Source organism: Perissodus microlepis, chromosome 3 (assembly GCF_051167445.1).
Source record: "Perissodus microlepis isolate ML-2025 ecotype Zambia chromosome 3, ASM5116744v1, whole genome shotgun sequence".
Classification (NCBI taxonomy): Eukaryota; Metazoa; Chordata; class Actinopteri; order Cichliformes; family Cichlidae; genus Perissodus; species Perissodus microlepis.
In genome coordinates this window covers 42615598-42636720 of record NC_140463.1, presented here as the reverse complement: position 1 = coordinate 42636720, position 21123 = coordinate 42615598, and the positions used below count along the sequence as shown (strand labels likewise).

The 21123-nt window shown below is 41.7% G+C and overlaps 1 protein-coding gene across 1 annotated transcript; it reads right to left on the bottom strand.

The window, feature by feature from the left end:
• Positions 1 to 8380: 8380 nt before the first annotated feature.
• On the bottom strand, positions 8381 to 11914 carry tmem256 (transmembrane protein 256). Its single transcript, XM_084924540.1, has 4 exons — positions 11774 to 11914; positions 11223 to 11260; positions 10389 to 10469; positions 8381 to 9046 (listed from the first exon to the last, which is right to left on the bottom strand). Exons 1-4 carry the CDS (start codon positions 11853 to 11855, stop codon positions 8903 to 8905), a joined length of 345 nt encoding a protein of 114 aa, XP_084780666.1. The 5' UTR covers positions 11856 to 11914; the 3' UTR covers positions 8381 to 8902.
• Positions 11915 to 21123: the final 9209 nt, after the last annotated feature.

The following is a 21123-nucleotide window of genomic DNA, read 5'->3' as shown; positions in this document are numbered from 1 at the left end:
AATATATTCTTGAGTTGAGGGGGAATAAAAAGATAGGAACACTTGTGAAGTGCAGAGGAAGTCCCTGGAGGCATAATTAACAATATCTACCGTTGGTATCGTTGCCTCTGCTTTCTCCCAAGCTTGCAACACTACAGACTGAGGCAGAGGCAAAGGCAGACAGCCCATGGGTTTGTTTCTGTAATCTATTCAGCTTTATGGATTAAACAGCAACACACAACACATTAAAACCACATTCAATCAAAGGGCATTTAGTGTACTTTCTAACACTTATCACTCGCCCATGTAATAGGACATGTGTAAATCATAACAGGTGCACCCAGAGGGCCTTTTTCACAAAGGACACTTTAATACGTCTCAGTCGGACAAGCTGCTATTGTCATTTCAGTTTCAGGATCCTATACTTGTACACACTAGTGTTATACTGTGCAATACGCTAGCGCAATACTGCAAATCTTGGTGTTGATTGCAATACCAAATAAATACAGGCTAAGTATTGCCAATACCAATACTGATTCCAATATTTTTAACCTATACAAGCAGCTTATGTAGGGGACAGCAGCCTTTCATGACTGACGAGATGAATCTCAACTTAACTTCGCAAATGAACTGAGTCATTTCTTCAACAGATTTCATTCATCCATGAGGCAGTCTTCAACATCGGCTGCAGACTCACCCACCTCCACTGCTGCCGTTCCACCTCTGACACTTCACACCTCCTCTACTCACCCTGCTCACTCCTCCCCAACCCCAACAACAGCATCCAATACACACTCAACACAAGGCTCCAGCCTGTCTCTCTCAACCACCCAGGTTAGGAGGGAACTGAGGAGGATTAAAGCCAAGAAGGCAGCGGGCCCAGATGGCATCAGCTCAAGGGTCGTCAGGTCCTGCGCAGACCAACTGTGTGGGGTGATGGAGCACCTCTTCAACCTGAGCTTGAAGCTGGGAAGAGTCCCACAGCTCTGGAAAACCTCCTGTGTTGTACCAGTGCCAAAGACTTCACGCCCCAAGGACCTCAACAGCTACAGGCTGGTGGCTCTGACATCCCACCTGATGAAGACCCTGGAGCGGCTGGTCCTGGCTCAGCTTCAGCACCTGGTGAGCTCATCATTGGACCCACTTCAGTTTGCCTACCAGCCTGGCATTGGAGCAGATGATGCCGTGATTCACCTCCTACATCGTTCCCTTGCTCACCTGGAGACCGCTGGGAGCACTGTGAGAATCGTGTTCTTTGATTTCTCCAGTGCCTCTAACACCGTTCTTCCCACGGTCCTGAAGGACAAGCTGGAGAATTCAGGAGTGGACCATCACCTCACAACATGAATACTGGACTACCTCACCGACCGACCACAGTATGTGAAAACTCAGGGCTGTGTGTCGGACAGGGTCGTCTGCAGTACGGGGGCCCCACAGGGAACAGTTCTGACTCCGTTCCTCTTCACCATCTACACTGCAGACTTCTCCCACAACTCCACCCAGTGCTTCCTGCAGAAGTTCTCTGATGACTCTGCAATAGTCGGCCTCATCACTGATGGGGACGACAGGGAGTACAGAGGACTGACCCAAGACTTTGTGGACTGGTGCCAGCTGAACTACCTCCAGATCAACACCAGTAAAACCAAGGAGCTGGTGGTAGACTTCCGCAGGCACAAACATCCTCCACTGCAACCACTGAACATCCAAGGTATGGACATTGAGGCTGTGGACAGCTACAGGTACCTTGGTGTTCATCTGAACAACAAACTGGACTGGACTCATAATTCAGACGCCCTCATCAGGAAAGGGCAGAGCAGGCTGTACCTGCTGTGGAGACTCAGGTCTTTTGGAGTGAAGGGCCCACTCCTGAAGACCTTCTATGACTCTGTGGTGGCCTAAGCCATTTTTTGCAGTGTGGTCTGCTGGGGTGGCAGCATCTCTGCTGGGGACAGAAAGAGACTGAACAGGCTGATCCGCAGGGCCAGCTCTGTTCTAGGATGCCCTCTGGACCCAGTGGAGGTGGTGAGTGACAGGAGAATGATGGCTAAGCTGTCATCCCTGATGGACAACATCTCCCACCCCATGCAGGAGACTCTGACAGCACTGAGCAGCTCCTTCAGCGGCAGACTGCAGCACCCACGGTGTGGGACGGAGAGATTTCGCAGGTCTTTCCTCCCCACTGCTGTCAGACTCCACAACAAAGACTTTAACTAATCAAACACACACATCCACACATGTGCAATAACACTAAGTGCAATACTCTTTTCTGGCATCGTTGTATTTTTACTGAGTTGTATACAGCATTTGTATTCTACTTTTATCCTATTGTATATTTTATTCTATTTTATTCTACTGTATATAGTATTTTATTTTATTCTGTACAGTTGTGTATTGTATTTATTCTTATTGTATTCTAATTTTTGCTTCATAACTTTTGCACTGTCCACTTCCTGCTGTGACAAAACAAATTTCCCATGTGTGGGACTAAGGTTATCTTATCTTCTAGTAAACACAACAAAGCACACCTTTCAACCATTGACACTGCTTTGTAAATGTGCTATAGGCTATAAATAAAGTAGATGTGATGGTCAACACAAAAATGATCAGACATTTTTCATGGTACATATTTGAGGTATATTGGTTTTCCAAAGAACATTTTATTTTACACAGTGCAGTGGGCTACATACTGAACTTAGAGGATAGCAACAAAGTATCAATGATGATATCGATCTGACAGCAATACCAGCATTGGTAATGATACTTTAGATATTTGGATTATTCTGCCAAAAGACACTTTCACAGCTGACTAGTGCACTGGATAGAATTGATCTACTGCTATTAGCTATTAGTGAGAGATTGTCTTTTCTCACAGCAAGGAGTATGGTTGAATCAGTCCACAAAGGAACAAATGAAATGAAGAGATTGACACTTCTGTCGTAACTGTCTGTAAGATATGAAGCTACTGCCTGCAGCTAGCGTCAAGACTGAATGACTTTGAAAACAGCAAATATTTCTTTGCTAACTGGTTGTCATGTGGCTATTGTAAATTGTACCATAAATTGCAGAGTGTAACACATTCCAAAGTAACGTGCTACTTTAATTTTTATTGCACAAAACCACCAGAGGATGATAGTCCAGGGAAAACTGGGTCCAGGAATGAAACACTTAACATTATACTGCTAACAAAACTTTAGCTCTTTCTTAGCATCTAAACAGTTAGCATGCTAACAAGAGCTAGCGGAGAATCCAGAGTGATGTTAAAGCTGAGTGAATGCTGACAACAGCCCTGTGGCCAGAGCCTGAACTTCAACAACTAACAAAAGCAATGGTCAGCAGCAGTGTTGCCAACTTAGCGACTTTGTCGCTATATTTAGCGAGTTTTCAGACCCCCTTAGCGACTTTTTTTCTAAAAAGCGACTAGTGACAAATCTGGTGACTTTTTCTGGTATTATTGGAGACTTATTTATGACGACTTTTTGACGTGAAAACGCGTATCGCTCTTACTCTCAACAAGCAGCGGTGCTGCCTTGGGCACCTCACCCGTGCCAAAGTGCTCACAGGCGGAGGATAGTCCTCCCCCAGCTGCTATCAGGGCAGGAGACGTTCACACCTGTGCGTCCAAACGGCAAATGAATCGCGCATGAGCGAAGCCGCTGCTCCCGCACTGACTGTAACGCAATCAGTTCTTCCTTTACTGTTATGCTGTTTTGTGGATCACAAGGTTTAAAACTACTTATAAACACACACTCTCACACACAAAGTAACTCCACCAGAGTGCCAATTTCGGGTCACTTGTGCCGGTCCAGGCCTGGATAAAGGAGCAGGGTTGGAATTGTGACATTAAAAAAAACAATAATTGCTAAAAGAAATTTAATTTGTAGTTCTAAATAAATTCGAACTGCATTTAGGACGTTTTTTACTCACTTTATGTCTCTTCCACGATGTTATTTCTCTCTCCAACAGCTTAGGTTACAATTACATTAGCATGACCAATTATGCAAATTAGGCGATGACGTCATTTGGCGACTTCTAGCGACTTTTAGGACAGCCAATAGCGATTTTCCTTACTGAGGAGTTGGCAACACTGGTCAGCAGTCAGGCTTGTCGCCTCCATTATCACCTGTAAATGTTTCTGCAGTAGAATTGTTGCTGCAGTGACTTTAAAGTTGGATTGGTTTTGAACTTTTCTTGGTGTTGTGGGTTTCTGTTAAGACTTAAATACTAAAAGAAAGATCTTGTGTCCTCATTGGGATACGGGTTTCTGCTACTGTGTGGATTTGTAGCTTAAGCTTTATATTGTTAGCTGAGAATTATGTGGCAGTGCATTTTAGATCATGTTACAGACTAACTCCAAAGTAATGTAACAATTAGTGTGATGAATTACTTTCTCCAGTGAGTAATTAAGTAACGTACTGCATTACTTACTGAAATGTTTACAGCAACCTACCAAAGAACCAGTTCTAGGATAATTCATGGATAGTTTCCCCCTTCATAGTAGCTGGAGGACAGCTCTTCCATGGAGATAGCGCCATGTCCCATGATCGGGGGGTCGGGGGTTCAAATCCACCGAACAGCTACCCTGAGGGACCCCTGAGTAAGGTACCGTCTCTACACACTGCTCCCCGGGTGCTGGATTGGTGGCTGCCCACTGGTTCACTGAGTGAATGGGTTAAATGCAGAGGACTAATCCCCCTACAGGATTAATAAAATGTACATTATTACTGTTCGGTGGGTAATTGTTTTAAAAACTCACATATATAGATAAAGGTCAGGCTTAAATTTAGACCTGTTGAACTATGTTTGTGGTGTTGATACCTTTTAAAACATTTTTAAAATGAATACCTGACAAATTTTAAATATGCCTTGCAGTTTAGGACAGATATTACGAGACGGTTCTGCTTTAGTTTTGGACACTGAATTTTGTTTTATGGATTCAGCCCATTAAACCAAGCTTGCAAGCCACATCTGATAACTTAGCACTCCACCTTTACATCCAATTATGGCAACTTCTAGCCAAAGTGCTATGATTAAGTCTTCAAAATGTGTTGCGGATTCAGAAACAAATGACTGATGTCACAGTGGCTATGTGCATCTTTTACGCAAAGTCTATTGAGACACAAATCTCTTTTTGGTTGTTATAGGAAGGGCATGTCAAAAGTAGGTTCTTTTATTTTAAACATTACAGTAATTAGAAACAAACATCACAGAGCCTGGCTGCAGTAGTTAGAGCTAGAAATTGATTTGCTGGAAAGTGAACCAAGAGTCTTGGAAGTAGAAGGAACAAAGACAAATTGTGAGCTGCATTGATAGCGGGAGATTGGACCTCTGAAATTAATCCATTTTGAGTTTTTTAAACATTTCCGTGGTCAAAATATAAATAAACTTAGTTTATGTTGCACTACTATGGTTCAAGTTCCTAAATTAAATGTAGGATTTGGATTAGCAGAAGACCTAGCTGCAAATGTTTGCCCCCGATGAACTGTAGCTCAGTCCATGGTAGATGCTAAAATATATACATCAAAAGTGTAGATGTTCTTTCACTTAAGCAAACTGTATTTTATATTTGTAATGAAATATATTAGAAAACCATTTTCTCTTTAAAAAATAATCTTTGAAGGCACCGTACACCGAGTCCTCAACAAGCACTCCTCATAGATACACTGAAAAGCTGACGCGTCGTCTGAATTAACTCGTGAGATTATGGTTCCGAGATAAGGGTCTCCCTTTATCTCACTTTCCATTTCACCCCCCCCTCATGTGCTCACACATCAAATGTGTGTTGGCAGACCAGAACTCTGTGATCCAGTTAATGGATTTTAACACTGAGGTGTGCTGCTGACAGCAACAGGATCCACCCATGTGAACGTCAGCTACAGACGAGAGAAATAAATACCCTAAAATAAGACTACTGTGTGAAACTGTTCTGAACTTGTAGCTCACATCTTGTCAAGAAAAAAAATCACATGGTTTTGCTTTAAATATTTAACAAGTGGCTGAAAATTTGATGATAGCACTTCAAATATGCATCCGACAGAGCGGAACAGCCTGTAACTTTCAGTCAGGTGTCTCCCATATGCTTGAAAGCTGTGAGTCATAGATGTGTGACCGGGTGTCAGAGCTTTTTCTTGTGTGATCGCTTGGTCCTGGAAGAACAGAATTCTCCTCAGCAGCTACTTAATTCTAATGAGGGTTTTATGACTCGTGATCAAGAGCTCACTGGCAACGCATTCAGTCAATAGTGCCTTCTCTTTTGAGCACAGCCTCAGCTTATGTACCGGCCCCAGCAAATTGACCCAGAGATTTATACAGCTATTTTCTAAAGGTCTCCATTCATGGGCCCACAGTCAGGAAAGGGAATTAGTGTTTCAATGGATTTCACTTTCAATTTGAATGCCGAGTGGTTGGAACATGGTCCCGGCTAACGGGAGGCCATTGCTAAAGAACTCTTTTGTGTTCTGCTACTCAGAGGCTCAAACCCTCGGAGCTGTGAATACATTCACCACAAGAGACACCGTTTCTACTGCCATAGGTTGTGAATCCTGTGGGTTTATCTATCCTTTAGTGAAACCAACACATTGAGGATGCCCTTTAAACTAGCACTACCATTAGTCAGCTTCCTTTTTCCTTTCAGATGAATGTGCACACAACAAACCTCCAGGACAGAAGTTTCTACTGTCCAGGTATGATAACAACAATAATAAAATTTGCTACTAAAGCTGCTTTAACATGTCAACTGCTATACTGTCGACCTGTAGCACACAATCTATATGTGCTTGTGTATTGGAATACATGAAATAATACTTTTGTTTGAGGCCTGGGTGCTGTCTAATAGTGTAGAAGACCACTTGATAGACATGACTTCACCAGACTATTACACTTAGCTATTAGCTACTACTTGGGCCAGTCCAATGTGATGGTTTTGAACATTTGGATTCTCACTTACCAGATAATAGCTAGATAATATCTAGAAATGTTCAGTCACAGCATGTGTGACAACAGCTTTTAATGTTGCAGTGAAACACAAAGCACTCTTTTGAACTGAAGTCTGACGTCATTAGCCGTTTCCGGGTCCAAACTCCACTTCAGGTCCCAAAGTCAAACGATTACTGCAGCATCACTGAGAGTTAAAAACTGTCTAAATTCTTTTATCTTTAACGAAAAGATCGGTGTGGCTGCCCTACCAGGTGTAACAGTTAAGTTTAACATCCAGGCATCCATGAAAACAGAATGTATTCAATTTAACGGAGTTAGCAGTTAGCGGGGAGTTAGCCCGCTAGTTTCCATCTAAAGATGATATACCATGTTCATGCTAGGATGCTGTAAACCGAGCAAACTTCAGTCAGGAGAACAACTGAGATAATCCATCCACAATAGAGGTTAGTCATTGATATATTGCTGCATGGGCTGGGCTGTAGTTACACCGTAAGGTTTTAAAAACTGAGCTTTAAAATGAATAGTGGTACTAAAAACCAAGAGGCCGACAGTGATCACTGCTCTTTGTTAGGGGGTGTTCAGATTAAATAGAACAAGATACAAAGCATTAAAACATGTAAAACACAACAGCCTTAATAAACGCAGAGTAGTTTGGATCCGGAAGCAGGGTTCATACGTCATCACTTAAAGACCAGATATTAACACGCATTAGTTCTTTTTAGCACAGAATGTAAGTATGCAACTGAATGCTATTTACTATTACACAAACACTGGGAGGTTAAAAAAAAGTAATACTAAAAACTCTGACCTAGTGTTCTAGCAGAAAGTTCTGTGTGTCAACACTTGCTTATCGTCTTTCAACAAAACAATATTTGACTATGCAGTCAAATGAAAACACTTCTGAAAGCTTGTTTGAGTTCAAGATACCAAGACAGTGAAGACTGAAACACTCGAGTCTTCAAAATGGGTTTACAGAAATCAGAGGGTAATGTCACATCTTACAGTCTTGCCTCATTTCTTTATATTTTGCTTCCAAGCAGCCAGACTTCCCTGTAATTTTGTACGACTTTGCTGAGCAGTAGTTCTCCAGGCTTTCAGAAAGTTTGCTTAAGTTTTTAAGTGGACATGTGGCTGCTTTTTCTCAGATTTTCTCTCCAAAATAACAATTTGTTCCCATTCATATAGTTAAATCCATGAAAAATCTCAAGGATAACAAGACAGGCAAAAAACTGTATTTTTGCACCAAAAAGGGAATTCCCAAAGAGCTATTAGCTGCAAACTTGACAAATCTCAGCATGGTGTGCAGTGTGTCCTTAAAAAAAAAAAAGACAAAACTGAACAAGTGGAGTAGAAAAGAGGAAGAAGATAACCTAAAAACCCATCTACAGCAGATGATCAGTATCTGAAAGTAATGTCTGTAAGAAATGGGAAAAGCAAAGACTTGACACAGACCTTTGTATACAGCAGATTGAATATTCATTGTTGAGATTTATTCATGCTGATAAATGACTGTTTAAAGGTAAATAAACAATCCTTGTGGAAAAAAGGATTTCAGAGTTTAGGAAATGATGTCGTTCTTCATCTATCATAAGGGATTCCTTATTTTTACAACAAACACTGTCTTATTGATGCATTTTAACTCAAATCAGCTCATTATTGATTTTCCCACCAAAAGTTAAAATGTTCCATGACAAATTGGATGATACAGTTCATTCCATTCATTTTGTGTTAAATTTCTTATCCAGTTTAACATTATAGTCAAAGGGCAGCAGCCACAAACAGACAGCAGTGGCAGAAAAGTGATAATCCTGCGGTGACCTTATCTCCTGCTGACATCCACAACCCAGGGCAGGCGGTGGTTGGATGGGTGACATTATAACTCAGCACTACCCCTCAGCCAACTCTTACAAGTTCTCCAGTTCATTTATTAGCAGTCTGACAGTTTAGTGTCACAGTGTGGCTCTCTGGAGAAGATGTAAGCTGTCACAGTTCAGAGAATCATGGCCAGCCATCCAACAATCATAGCTACGCCCCCCACGGGAGCCGCTTTGCGCAGTCCGGGGTCCCCTGTCAGAGCCTGGTGGTATAAAGAGCCACAGAACATCCCCATGCCCGCAATCAGAAGGCTACCAGCCTGTGAAAAAGAAACATTTTGGTCTCAGTCAGTTTAAATCTGTAAGTTTGCAAACACATTGTAGTAGGGCTGCCATATGCTCTCCAACCTCTCTTGCTTGAGACTCGCCCAACAGCCTTTTGCTCCAAAGATGTTACCCCACAGGGACCAGCAAAAAGGAGTTATTTGTATATTTGTTTTGCAAGAAAAGTTAAAAGCATTAAAAGCAAACCATTATTTAGAGTCAGCCTTCTTAAATTATACTTATATTATAATATCATCCTATAATATAATTAAATAATATCAGCCTACTTAAAAATTGATGCATCTTATTAGCCTTGCATTGCTAGCTAATATAGCTAATTATCTTATTAGTTATAATAGAGTATGCTATTATTAGCCCACTATTCAGTTAGCCAGTGCATGCTATTATCCCATAAATATGCTATTGGGTAACATAATTTAACAGTTTATGTTACATCAGCTAATTTATAATATTAGCATCATAATAAAACATATTAGCCAGCACATCTTGTTAGCTTGACAGTAAGTTTGCTAATTCATCTCAATAGCCTACCATTAAATTAAACAATGTACCTTATTATCCTATTGATTCATATTATTAGCAAACATAACTTATTAGCCTACTACAGTACGTCATTTCCTAACATAATTTATTAGCCCATCATTCAGTTAGCTAATGTAGCGTATTAGCTTACTATCACATTACACACATTAAAGTATCTTATCAGCATAATAACGCATGTTATTGAGTATCATTACTTATGATTAATGAGTCATTTTTATCTCATTAGCTTAATATTTATGCCCATTTTGACACACAACACAACTCGAGTGAGCAGGTTTAGTAACTTTATAGATGGACACCTTAAACAGGTGTAAACAATAAAAACTCTTGCTCACTGTATCGGACTGACTCTAAAGCTGGATCATAGATTTTATTTAATCCAAATTAATAACTCCACAGTTTTTACCCATTTATTGTCAACTCATAATAACAACATTATCAGACATGAGACGCAGAGGGACATGCATGAATGCTTAAAAGTACAGATGATGGGATGGTGACATTTAAGTGAGGAGATTCTTTGGCTACCATTTTTTCTTTCCTGGTTCCATTTGTTGGGATAATGTGTTCTTTCACCGTCAATCCACAACAAATTTATACTTATGCTGTCACTTCATCATTTATAATGTAATAAAACAGCAGTCTCTGCAACATAATATCTCTGAGTGATAATGGACAGGTAACAGCAAATACGACTGTGGCACTATATCCACTTTAAAGGATTGAGCTAAGTGCATCCAGCCAAGAGTGAGGGTCTTAGGCTTCTGTACTTACCACAGCAGGTTTCCCACAGTGGGCAGCACCCAGCAAGGCCAGGCTGTGGTAGAAATGGTACTTGTTGGCGGTTTCAAAAAGCTGAAGAGGCACACACACACAGAGAGCTTTCAGAAAAAAACTCTGCCTTTCCCAGCCGCTCATCAAGTTCAGTGAATCAAACATTTTCTGGAAAGGCCTTTTATTATCAAGTGTAGAAGTGGATATTTAGTGAGCCGCTATCAAGCACCATTTACACCATTCTCATCAATCAGCCCAAGTTCGGCCAGGAAAGTATTTCATCATTAAAAACAAATCGTTTTCCTGTCTTTTTGCATTACAGAAGTTTCCTCCAGATTAACAGTGTGAAAATGTTTCACAGACATCTTTTAGTTTTCTGAGAGTAAAAGAAATAACAGTCATACAGTCCACTAAACTATAACTGGAGTTGCACCAATTGGGCAGATACACTGATGCTTAAAATACAAATTTGGCCAACTACTTTTTGTGTATAGTACCTTTACGGGTATTTTGAGGTACTCCAGCTTTCTTCCACTTTCCAAAGACATTTTTATCTGGTTCTAGAATAGTTGTTCAGCTAAGACAGGCCCCAGCAGCCCCCTCCACAACAACCTAAGCTCGGTAAGAGGTATTTCAGATGTCACTTCACGTGCCTACATCAATGACAAAGTCACCATGAAGCCATATTTGGCCACCGTTTTAGTGCATCCCAAATTAAATCAGTCTTGAATCCATATGCTCTGACCTTGACCTCTGCTAACACGAATGAATGAAAACTGATTTTAGGCACACAAAATCTCAAAAAAAACACAAGTAGCAGTATTATGAACATACCACTATTCGGTAGTCATCAGGATCGCTGTTCTTGAAACCTAAAACAAGAAAAACACAACTGTTATTATCACACCATGAATATCATGATCACAGACACAACAGACCACACTTTATTTGGTTAATCAGTAACCCACACCCTCAAGTCATGTTCCTTAATACTGGTGTTGTGATACGGTGGTGAGACCAACCACTCTCTTATCACATTTTAAAAGTTAGCCAAACACTCAGCTATCCCTACCGTGGACAATGGTTGACCCACAAAAAGCCTTCTTCCACCCTGGAGGCGGGTCACCTTGATTACGACACTGGTTCTTTTAACAAAAACAACGTGAAGCTTCGACGGCTTACTAAAAGCCGAATTAATCGTTAGCCTGTTTAACATTAGCAGCATGTATGTGTTGTTGCTTTACAGTTACTCGGGCGTGTGGTGAGTACGCAAACTTTAAATCGGCGTGTTTTGATATCAAGGCTGGCGCCGTAAGCCTCAACATGACAGCCTTTCACGACTGTTCAGCTGAGCGAGAGCTACAGACAATAGGACAGTTGCGTACCGTGAGCCCCGTAAGCCCCAGCTCCCACTGCCGAGGCTCCTGACAGAGCTGCTAACCTCCGAACCACAGCAGAAGCGCTCATGTTTGGACTGTGACTGCCGGTGTCACGCGGGCGGAAGAAGTGACGGCGGTGCTGCGTTCACTGTCATTATGTACGTTCAGCCTTCTCAACTACGTGATTGCGGACATACGTAGTTAAATGACGGACTGTGGGTTTCCCGCTCATGGGGCAAATAACAAACGATCAGACATTAAGAGAAGAAATGTTTTTAATTGCATTATGATGCAGTGTAACCACAGTGTTACAGCTACATGTAAACGGAAAAGTGTGTTGAAACAGATTTGCGTTCTAAAATAACTATAACATACATGCAAGATAAGTAGTCTAAAACCGAAAATATATTGTGCGAACCTGCAGTTATTCCAACTAATATGACACGTGACTTCGGAGTCAAGTCTCTGATATGCTGATGTGTGTTTATTTAATCAGCAATTTGTTCTCTGAATTCCAGCGTTTGAGTCCTTGAAAGCAGCAGTGGGGGCGTTCGTTCCAGGGCTCTGGTCTTCCAGGCACATCTGTTATCAGTTTGTGGACTTGAACCAAAATGGCCACTGCCGTGCTACAGTTTCAAGCCACTGGGCAAATTTCATTACTCTACCAAGCTGATCTGACACTGACATGGCATTTGAGCAGTCGTTTCAGCGCCTTTAGGTATTGCATGTGAATTTAAGTGCAGGGAATCACATACTGCTTGTAATATATTGACGCATTAACTGAAGCTTGAAGTTGACCTGACCGACCTCCCTTGTTAAAGTGGAATACAGAATCAGATTCAGTTTATGTTTTGCCCCGATTTGTGTAAGTCATCACCTCTGTTTTATTATTCAATAAAAATTTTAGTATTGTTCAGGATTTTATGAATAATTGATTTTAAGATAGTGGCTTATTTTGCCATTTTCCTCAGCATCACCGAAGCAACACATTCCACTGAATGATGGGCTCGGGGAGGCGGAGGGCACATTAGTGTGTGGCACTTTTCAATTTGTCTGTCACTGCAACTTTGGGAAGAAGCGGTGAAGTTGTCTTTAGTGAGCTATTCCTAATGTTTGATGTATTTTCTTGCCAGCAGAGGAGTTGGAGACCAAGGTTGATGCCATGTCTTTGATGAAGATGCACTGATCCTGGTAGATCCTGCCAAAAGGGGGAGCTGTATTGCTTTCTCATCTGCCAAAATTTGTGGATAGGTAGCGTGTGTGGGTGTGTGTCTGTGCACACGGACGGGCAGGGGGACTTTGTCCAATTATCATTCTGAAATTACACAGGGTCACACTGCATTACTGGAGTCGCTAAACCACACTTGCCGTCGAGCCTCGTCCTTAGCTGACTTTGACACAGCATTAACACAATGCATACAATTAACACATTTTAATGACCATGTCGCTAATTAAAAATAAGCCTTATGAGTCGCAAGCATTCATCATCAACTGTGAACTGAACCCAGTGTGGGTGTGTTTGTGTGTGTCCTCTGTGGGTTTTAATCTAAGTCTGTCACCATCATCTGCCTGTGAACTTTTTCCCGTCTTTTTTGTCTTTTGGCATGATTTCTAGCGCTGCCTGCATATAGGGTTATATGCAGAGGAATGTTGTGCTTACCCTGCAAACACAGGTCATTTTCATTCTGGCCCACGGCAGATGGGATAGCAAGGACAACAATAAATTGTGGCTTTACATCTTGTTTTCACAGACAAGCAGCAAATTATCTCTAAGTCCCAGCAGCAGTGTGCTGTGAGGTTCCTCCAAGAGCCAACATCCATCTCACTTCAGCCTGCCTGCCTGTCTTCTTCTCTGCTCTCCAGTGACTGCTTTGCTCCTCACCAATCCTCGGTGTGTGTTTAAGTCAAAGTGTGTGCATGTTTGCGTCTGATCTCTTCAGATTGCTTGCCCCTGGCCTGTCTTATTGTGATCGAGCTCCCCTCCAGGAAAACAAGCGGCTCTTGGAAGGGGAGGAGAATATTACTTTCTTTAAATGTAGTAATGAAGTGAGAATGGAGAATGGAGACCGGGAGGCCGTCTTGCAACCCACACATGCACACGACATTATAAAATATGGCTGTAGCGCACTGGTTTTTGAATTCCCATTATGAAGCCGTGAGTGGAGTGCTTTTACTGTTGCTATGTTGGTGAAAATCCCTAAAAAGCCTTCAGTTGATCCAAAATGTTACAGTGAGAAAAGGACTAGAAAGAGAGATCACATTTTTCCCATACTGGCTTCTATTCATTGGCACCCTGTGATATCCAATTTTGAATTTAACTGAACACTTCTGCTGTCATTACCTTTTTCCTACTCTCTCCCATAGTTTAATACTTTTGTCCTTGCCTCTATGCACTGCTTTTCTATATTCTTTTTACCCTCATCCCCCAAATGGTTGCAGAACATAGACTATATTGCCAAAAGTATTCACTCACACATTCAGATCATTGAATTCAGGTGTTCCAATCACTTCCATTGCCAAAGGTGTATAAAATCAAGCACCTAGGCATGCAGACTACGGCTGTATCCCAATTCAGGGTCTGCAGCCTTAAAGGCCGCATTTTAAGGCCAATTACGTCACAGCGACACGACGAAGGCTGTCCCAATTCAAAGGCTGCTCGAAATGCGGCCCTCAAATGCGTCCTTCATTTCACTGAATTTTAAGGATGTGGCGGTGTAGACTTCATGGCCCAACATATCCCAGAATGCATAGCGCGGCGGTGGGTGTGGATAATTTTGCCGGAAAAAAACGGTGGAAGTGGGGCGCCCGAAGAGTAAACCTTTAAAAGTAAGTACTGAATATTATGTCACTTATTTATGTGCGAATGTTTAATAACGAAGAACATTAAAACATTACTGTTGGCCACATGTCGGCAAAGTTATGTGACATTAGTGACGTTTGTACTAACTTGGTTTTAAAGCCTTTACTAATATACGCCGTTCAATAGTTGACCTTAATCTTACAGAGAATGTGATGATTTTATGGATATTTAAAGTAAGCACTGAGACAGATTTAGTAATGCCAACATATTAAAAGAACGATATTTGTCTCTCATATATATAACACAGTTATATATACAGTGTCAAAGAAACCTGTCTTTGAGTGAAGATTTAAGGTGACAGGAAATATAAATAATATAAATAAATGCAGCTTGAATCTTTATTGAAGCTCAGTGTTTGAAACAGAGTTCATTCACTGCTGTAATAACTAATAATGATTGAAATTATAACTTTAATATTGGCCATATTATATTTACATTACCAAAGTGAGATGACTTTAGTCTCATGAACAACATTAGCTAATTGTTATTTACTAGCTAATCTTAAATGACTGTTCAGTACAGAAGTGAAGCCCAATAATCATGATTTCACAGTCCCGTGGTCTCAGCCTCAGATACTTATCAAATCAAAGCTCATGTAGAAACAAACAAACAAATGAACAAAAGATTTTCTACTTCATTTCTGTCAAACAAAGCTGTATGAAACGTTTCCAGCTGTTAGTGTCATGGTTGCTAGGCAACCTGGGCAGCGCAACGGAGGCTAGACCGTCCCATTTCACAAGCCTCTCACTTCCGGCCTTAGCGGTCTTTGAGTACGCGGCCCGTGTGGACCGTTAAGGCTGCGTACTTTAAGGCTGCAGACCCTGAATTGGGACACAGCCTACTTCTACAAACGTTTGCAAATGAACTATAGGATGTCACCTGTGTAACAGGTGTGGACGTGACTGCAAATGACAACAACCCAGCCAAATCACAGAGCAGGGTCACCAAATGCCGACCCACACAATGTGCAGAGGTCGCCACCTTTCTTTGGAGTCAGTCGCTACAGAACTCTTATTGCTTCAGCATACCAAAACATTTTGGACAATTCCATGCTCCAAACTTTGTGGGAATAGTTTGGGAATGGCCCTTTCCTCTTCCAACATGACTGCACACCAGGTCCGTGAAGACATGGACGAGTGAGTTTGGTGTGGAAGAACTTGATTGGCATGCACAGAGTCCTGACCTCAACCTGATAGAACACACTTGGGATGAATTAGAGTGTCGACTGTGGCAGGCCGTTTGGTCCAACACCAGCGTCTGATCTTACCAATGCGCTTCTGGAAGAATGGTCAGAAATTCCCAAAAACATACTCCTAAACCTTGTGGAAAGCCTTCCCAGAAGAGGCGACGTTGTTATAGCTGCAAAGAGTGGGCCAACATCATTTTGAACCCTGTTGACTAAGAGTGGGATGTCACTCAACATCATAAGCATGTGAAGGAAAATAAGCAAATACATTTGGCAGTATAGTGTAGCTGTCCCTGCTTGAGATACGTTCGTTCAGACTCTGCTTGTTAAAAGACAGTTCTTTCTTCCCACTGTCACCAAGTGCTGTGGCTGACAGTCATACCACCCTGAGCGTGCCCACTCTCATCTGATCTCTTAACAGGGTCTGGCTTGATTAGTACTTGGGCGGCTGTAGCTCAGGAGTTAGAGCAGGTCATCTACTAATCTGAAGGCTGGTGGTTTGATGATGCTCCAGTCTGCATGCCAGAGTATTCTTGGGCAAAATACTGAACCCTGAGTTGTTCTGCGATGCATCCGTCAGAGTGTGAATGTTAGATAGAAAGCATCTTGTGTAAAGTGCTTTGAATGCTCAAGTAGAGTAGGAAAGCGCTCCATAAGAACTCATCCATTTACCATTAAGAGACTGTCTGATTATTGGGGTTTTCTTTTTAGCACTGCAGGCTTTTACCTTACAATATCACCTTCAGGTGACTGTTGATGTAGCAATGTATGAATCAAACTGAAATCAATTAAATTGGCTAACTGCATCTCACTTGCTAATTTTATCATCTAAGTCATCTTTTCAAAATGTTAATTGGCTAGTTTTCTAAATTGCCAGCTAACATGAGTCTAACAATTGCTTTTTTATAGTGGTAGCCAAATGGGAGCATTTAGCCAACTAGCTGAAGCATGCACATATGCCTGTATATGTACTGGAACTGGACAGTCTTATGTTTGTCTCATTACTCTTTTGGACGATGTTTGAAAGTAAAACAAAACACAAACAACAGATAACAATAAGAATTATATTAACAAAGTTTATCTGGGGTTACATAGAGCTCGTTTGGAAAGAAAAAACAGTGTATATACAGCAGAAATTTAATTTTCCCTCCAACTTAAAGTACTGCCTTGGGTTGTTTTGTAAATCCAATTTCCTTGTTAGCTGTATAGTTAGGTACGTCTGTTGGTGATGCATCTTTGTTCTCAAAAGAATTTAAGTGTAAGACAAACAAAGTGGGAACAGGCTGTCTCATCAACATACAAATAAGGATTCCACTTTGTTTTTCTTCTGCAGGTAACAAGACAGGTGGAAGTGCCTCAGCAAGACCCCAAAGACGTCATTATTTCAAGATATAAGCTACACTCTGAGTGACGCTTTCAGAAATGAAGACTTTGCTTTGTTACACTGTTGGAAGTGTTATCAATTTACTCACTTTTGCACTCAGATTTTTTCTCATAGTAAAAGAAAAAAGTAATATGGGAAAACATTAAAATATAAAGTTCCATATGGGCCATTGATAGGGGGCGATCGTGGCTCAAGAGTTGGGAGTTTGCCTTGTAATCGGAAGGTTGCCAGTTTGAGTCCCGACTTGGACAGTCTCGGTCGTTGTGTCCTTGGGCGAGACGCTTCACCCGTTGCCTACTGGTGGTGGTCAGAGGGCCCGGTGGCGGCAATGTCCGACTGGATGTGTAAAGCGCTATACAAATACAGGCCATTTTACCATTTACATGCTCGCTATCCACATTGGCTCAACATGGCCGGATGAGAGGTTTTTGGACAAAGTTTGTGTTTTTTCCATTGTTTAAGCACTGCTTCCAGCCAAGAGTGATACCATATATGCCCCATAGCTGCAGAAAAAGCTAGCATTGTTATCTTTTTACAAAAAAAAAAACAGCTAAACATGAGAGGTTTTTGGACAAAGTTTCTGTTCTCCATTCTTTAAGCTCCGGTTCGAGCACCGGTTCGAGCACCGTTTAAGCACCGGCACTGTTTCAAAAGTACTGGTTTGGCACCGGTATCAGATAAAACCTAAACAATACCCATCCCTATTCACGCAGGCCATGAGCCTAGTCATGACCAGACTTCCTGGTAACCATCAGTCACAAAGTTCAAATGTGCATTCTACAACTGGGTGTAGAATGGTTACTGGAAGTTGTTGGCAGGCGCAAGTTGAAAAACTTCCTTGTGATTGTTTTGGTTGCTAAAGGATTGCCATTGTCTATCAGAAGATGCTGACCTGTCTGCAAACGCTTGCTGTTTACTCTCTAAGATGTAGTAGTACTATTCACAGAGTTTCATAGCGATGTAAGCCAAGCTCCAAAAAATTACAAGTATTTATTTCTGGACAAAACCAGGAAAAATAAGATATTAGGACAAAACTGAAGAATACAGTCAAATGGGAGGAAGCTTGAAAAACGGCCAGAAGCAGGACTGCATGAGCAAAAACAAATGTTTTATCCAGTAAAACATGAAAAATCTATCTGTCAGAATAGCTGTGTAAAACTGAAATCCTGTTCAACAAACCAGACATGTGTTTTGCGGTGTGTTCAATCAGCATAGACAGCAAGAATGTACACTTCATTTTCACACAAATGGAGCCTCACATGAAGAAATCAAAAACAGCACGGCTGGTCCTTGTCCTCATTCTTGTGTCAAAAGCTTTGCCTGTTGGGCGGTGTTCTCTCCCTCTCTCTCTTTTTCCTCCGGATTTTCAAAAAGAACCAAAGATTTTTGAAATTCTCCATTAACCTTGATGTGTTTTGACGGCTACAGCCCATCACTGTCTTCAGCTTGCTTTGAGAAGCCACAACCACATCCAATTATCTATCCGTTGGGGTGCTTTCATGTCTTTGAGATGTTTAGTCACAAATGTGCGTATTGTGCCCCGGTGTCACAGCTTTTCATGCTCCAGCTCTGTCGCTCATCCATGTCATTACATAGCTTTTAGCGAAGGGGAAAGATGGTGGGAGAGAGAAAGAAAGAGAGGCGAAGGATAGAAGAGAGAGGGAGGGAGAAGAGTCGGGCCTGTCGAATGACATTTTGTCTGTGTGTCCAGGCTATTGTTTGCTAGGGGAGACAACACCAGTCATTGCTGTTACACTGGCTGGCAGAGTTACACACGCACATACCCTGGATCAAAATAGCCTCAGGTACACGCACAAACGTGCACGATATTTGTCTCTATCTTCATATCAGCACTGAAAATAATTGTTGTTGTGGGTGTTTTAAACAAAATAGTTCCATTTTCGGTCTGTAGTTGATCGTACAACCGACAACTATATGCCGCTCGAAACAATGCAATCAAAGCACATTCACGCTGCCGTGATATTAAGTCGCTCTGTGCTTAATGTCAGGTTGTTTGTCCCCTGCAGGTATCCACACAATTGTACATACAAAAACACGCAGGCATGCACAAACATAAAATCTGAAATATACGCGCACACACGTGCACGCTCATATCCACACACAAAGATGCGGTTACAGCAGGCTCCCCACACTGAGCCAGTATAATTAGCACACTCGTTAAGCTCATCTGCATCTCTCTTCAAAGGAGATCGATGCAAATGGATAGGACTTAGCCACTGGCAGCAATTAGGCCAAAAACATATCCTAGCTGGAGAAACTTGGTTCCAGCGAGGCAAAATTGGTTTCATTGTGGGGAATAAATGCGTTTTCTGCCCCTGCAATAATAGAATCCAAACTGAATACTTTCATTTACTCTCTTGTCAAATCAAGTTGTGTTTAATCACGTTCGGCACCAGCCCTCCTGGTTATCACATAATCCTGGGCTCTAAGGGAGAACAGAGTTTCATTAGGAAAATGCAACACCATCACCGATTCATTCTGCTAACAGGTCTCGGCTTCGCTGCCATACACTCATCTATCTTATTCCCATTTTGTTGTCAAAAAACTATTAGAAACACTTACATGACCCACACAGTGCACTCGGTGGCCTGTTATTTACTGCGAACTTCATTTGTTGACTTAGTCATGTGGCAGTAACATTTAGTCCTGTAGACACGATCAAGACAACGCGCTGAACTTCAAACCAGATGGTTTGGCCTGAGTATTTCAAAAACTCCTGATCTACTGGGATTTCCCCACACAGCCATCTCTGGGGTTTATAGAGAATAGTCCAGAAAAGAGAAAGTATCCAGTGATTGGCAGTTCTCAAGTACCTTGATGATCAAAGGAAAATGGTCATGGATAGGAAGGCAACAGTAACTCAAGTAACCACTTGTTACAATGATTGTATCAGAACTCGTGATGCACAACACATTAAATCTTCAAGGAGATGGGCTTCACCAGCAGAGGACCACACCGGGTGCTACTCCTTTCAGCTAAGAACAGGAAACTGAGGCTACAGTTCACATGGGCTCATCAAATTTGGACAATAGGAGATTGGAGAAATGTTGCCTGGTCTAATAAGTCATGATTACTGCTGTGACATTCATATGGAAGTGTCAGAAATGCCATTTAATAAAGTGTCTCAGGCACAGACAGCATAAAAACATCCATTCTATTTTGTGTCAGTGGTTCAAACTGCTGGTGGTGTGATGGTATGAGGGAAAAATCCAGTGAGCAGCAGTTCTCTGGACCGAACTGCCTTGAATGGCCAGACTGTTTCAAGCTGATAGGAAAGCAAGAGTAATTCATATAACTTCTTGTTACACCAACGGTTTGCAGAAAAGCATGTCCACATGCACAACATGTCAAATCTTGCAGATGGGCTACAGCAGTAGAAGACCACACCAATGGCACTCCTGTGAGAACTGGAAAACTTTTCTCAAAAACATGTCAGCGGTTCGTGATGGTGGTTGTGTAATGGTGTGAGCGATATTTTCACACTTTGGACCTTTAATGTTTTTCCAGCACGTTATTAAATCCATGCCACGAAGAATTAAGGCAGTTCTGAAGGCAAAGGGGGTCCAACCAAGTACTCGCAATGTACCTAATTAACTGGTGTGTATTAATATGTGGCATTGTAATCAGAATCAGAATCGTGTTTATTGGCCAAGTATATGTGCAGACACATACAGGGAATTTGGTTCCGGTAGATGGTGGCTCTCAAGCACAGCAATGTAAGTCACACACACACACACACGTGTCTATATACACACATTACACATACATACACAAAGCTGTGTAAACAACTATAAATAACGAATCTAAACTATATACATAAAATACAGAAATGAATGAGGTGGAATGAATACTACAAAATGTACATAAGGTGCAGCTGCAGTCTGGCAGTGGGAGCAGTGTGACAG

What these genes read in the sequence shown, in the direction of transcription:
- tmem256 (XM_084924540.1), bottom strand. Translation starts at nt 11,855, where the DNA reads ATGAGCGCTTCTGCTGTGGTTCGGAGGTTAGCAGCTCTGTCAGGAGCC. An exon ending in TGGGGCTTACGGGGCTCACG is followed by an intron (nt 11,261 to 11,773) that starts GTACGCAACTGT and finishes TTCTTGTTTTAG; the next exon opens with GTTTCAAGAACAGCGATCCT. An exon ending in ACTGTGGGAAACCTGCTGTG is followed by an intron (nt 9,047 to 10,388) that starts GTAAGTACAGAA and finishes TCTTTTTCACAG; the next exon opens with GCTGGTAGCCTTCTGATTGC.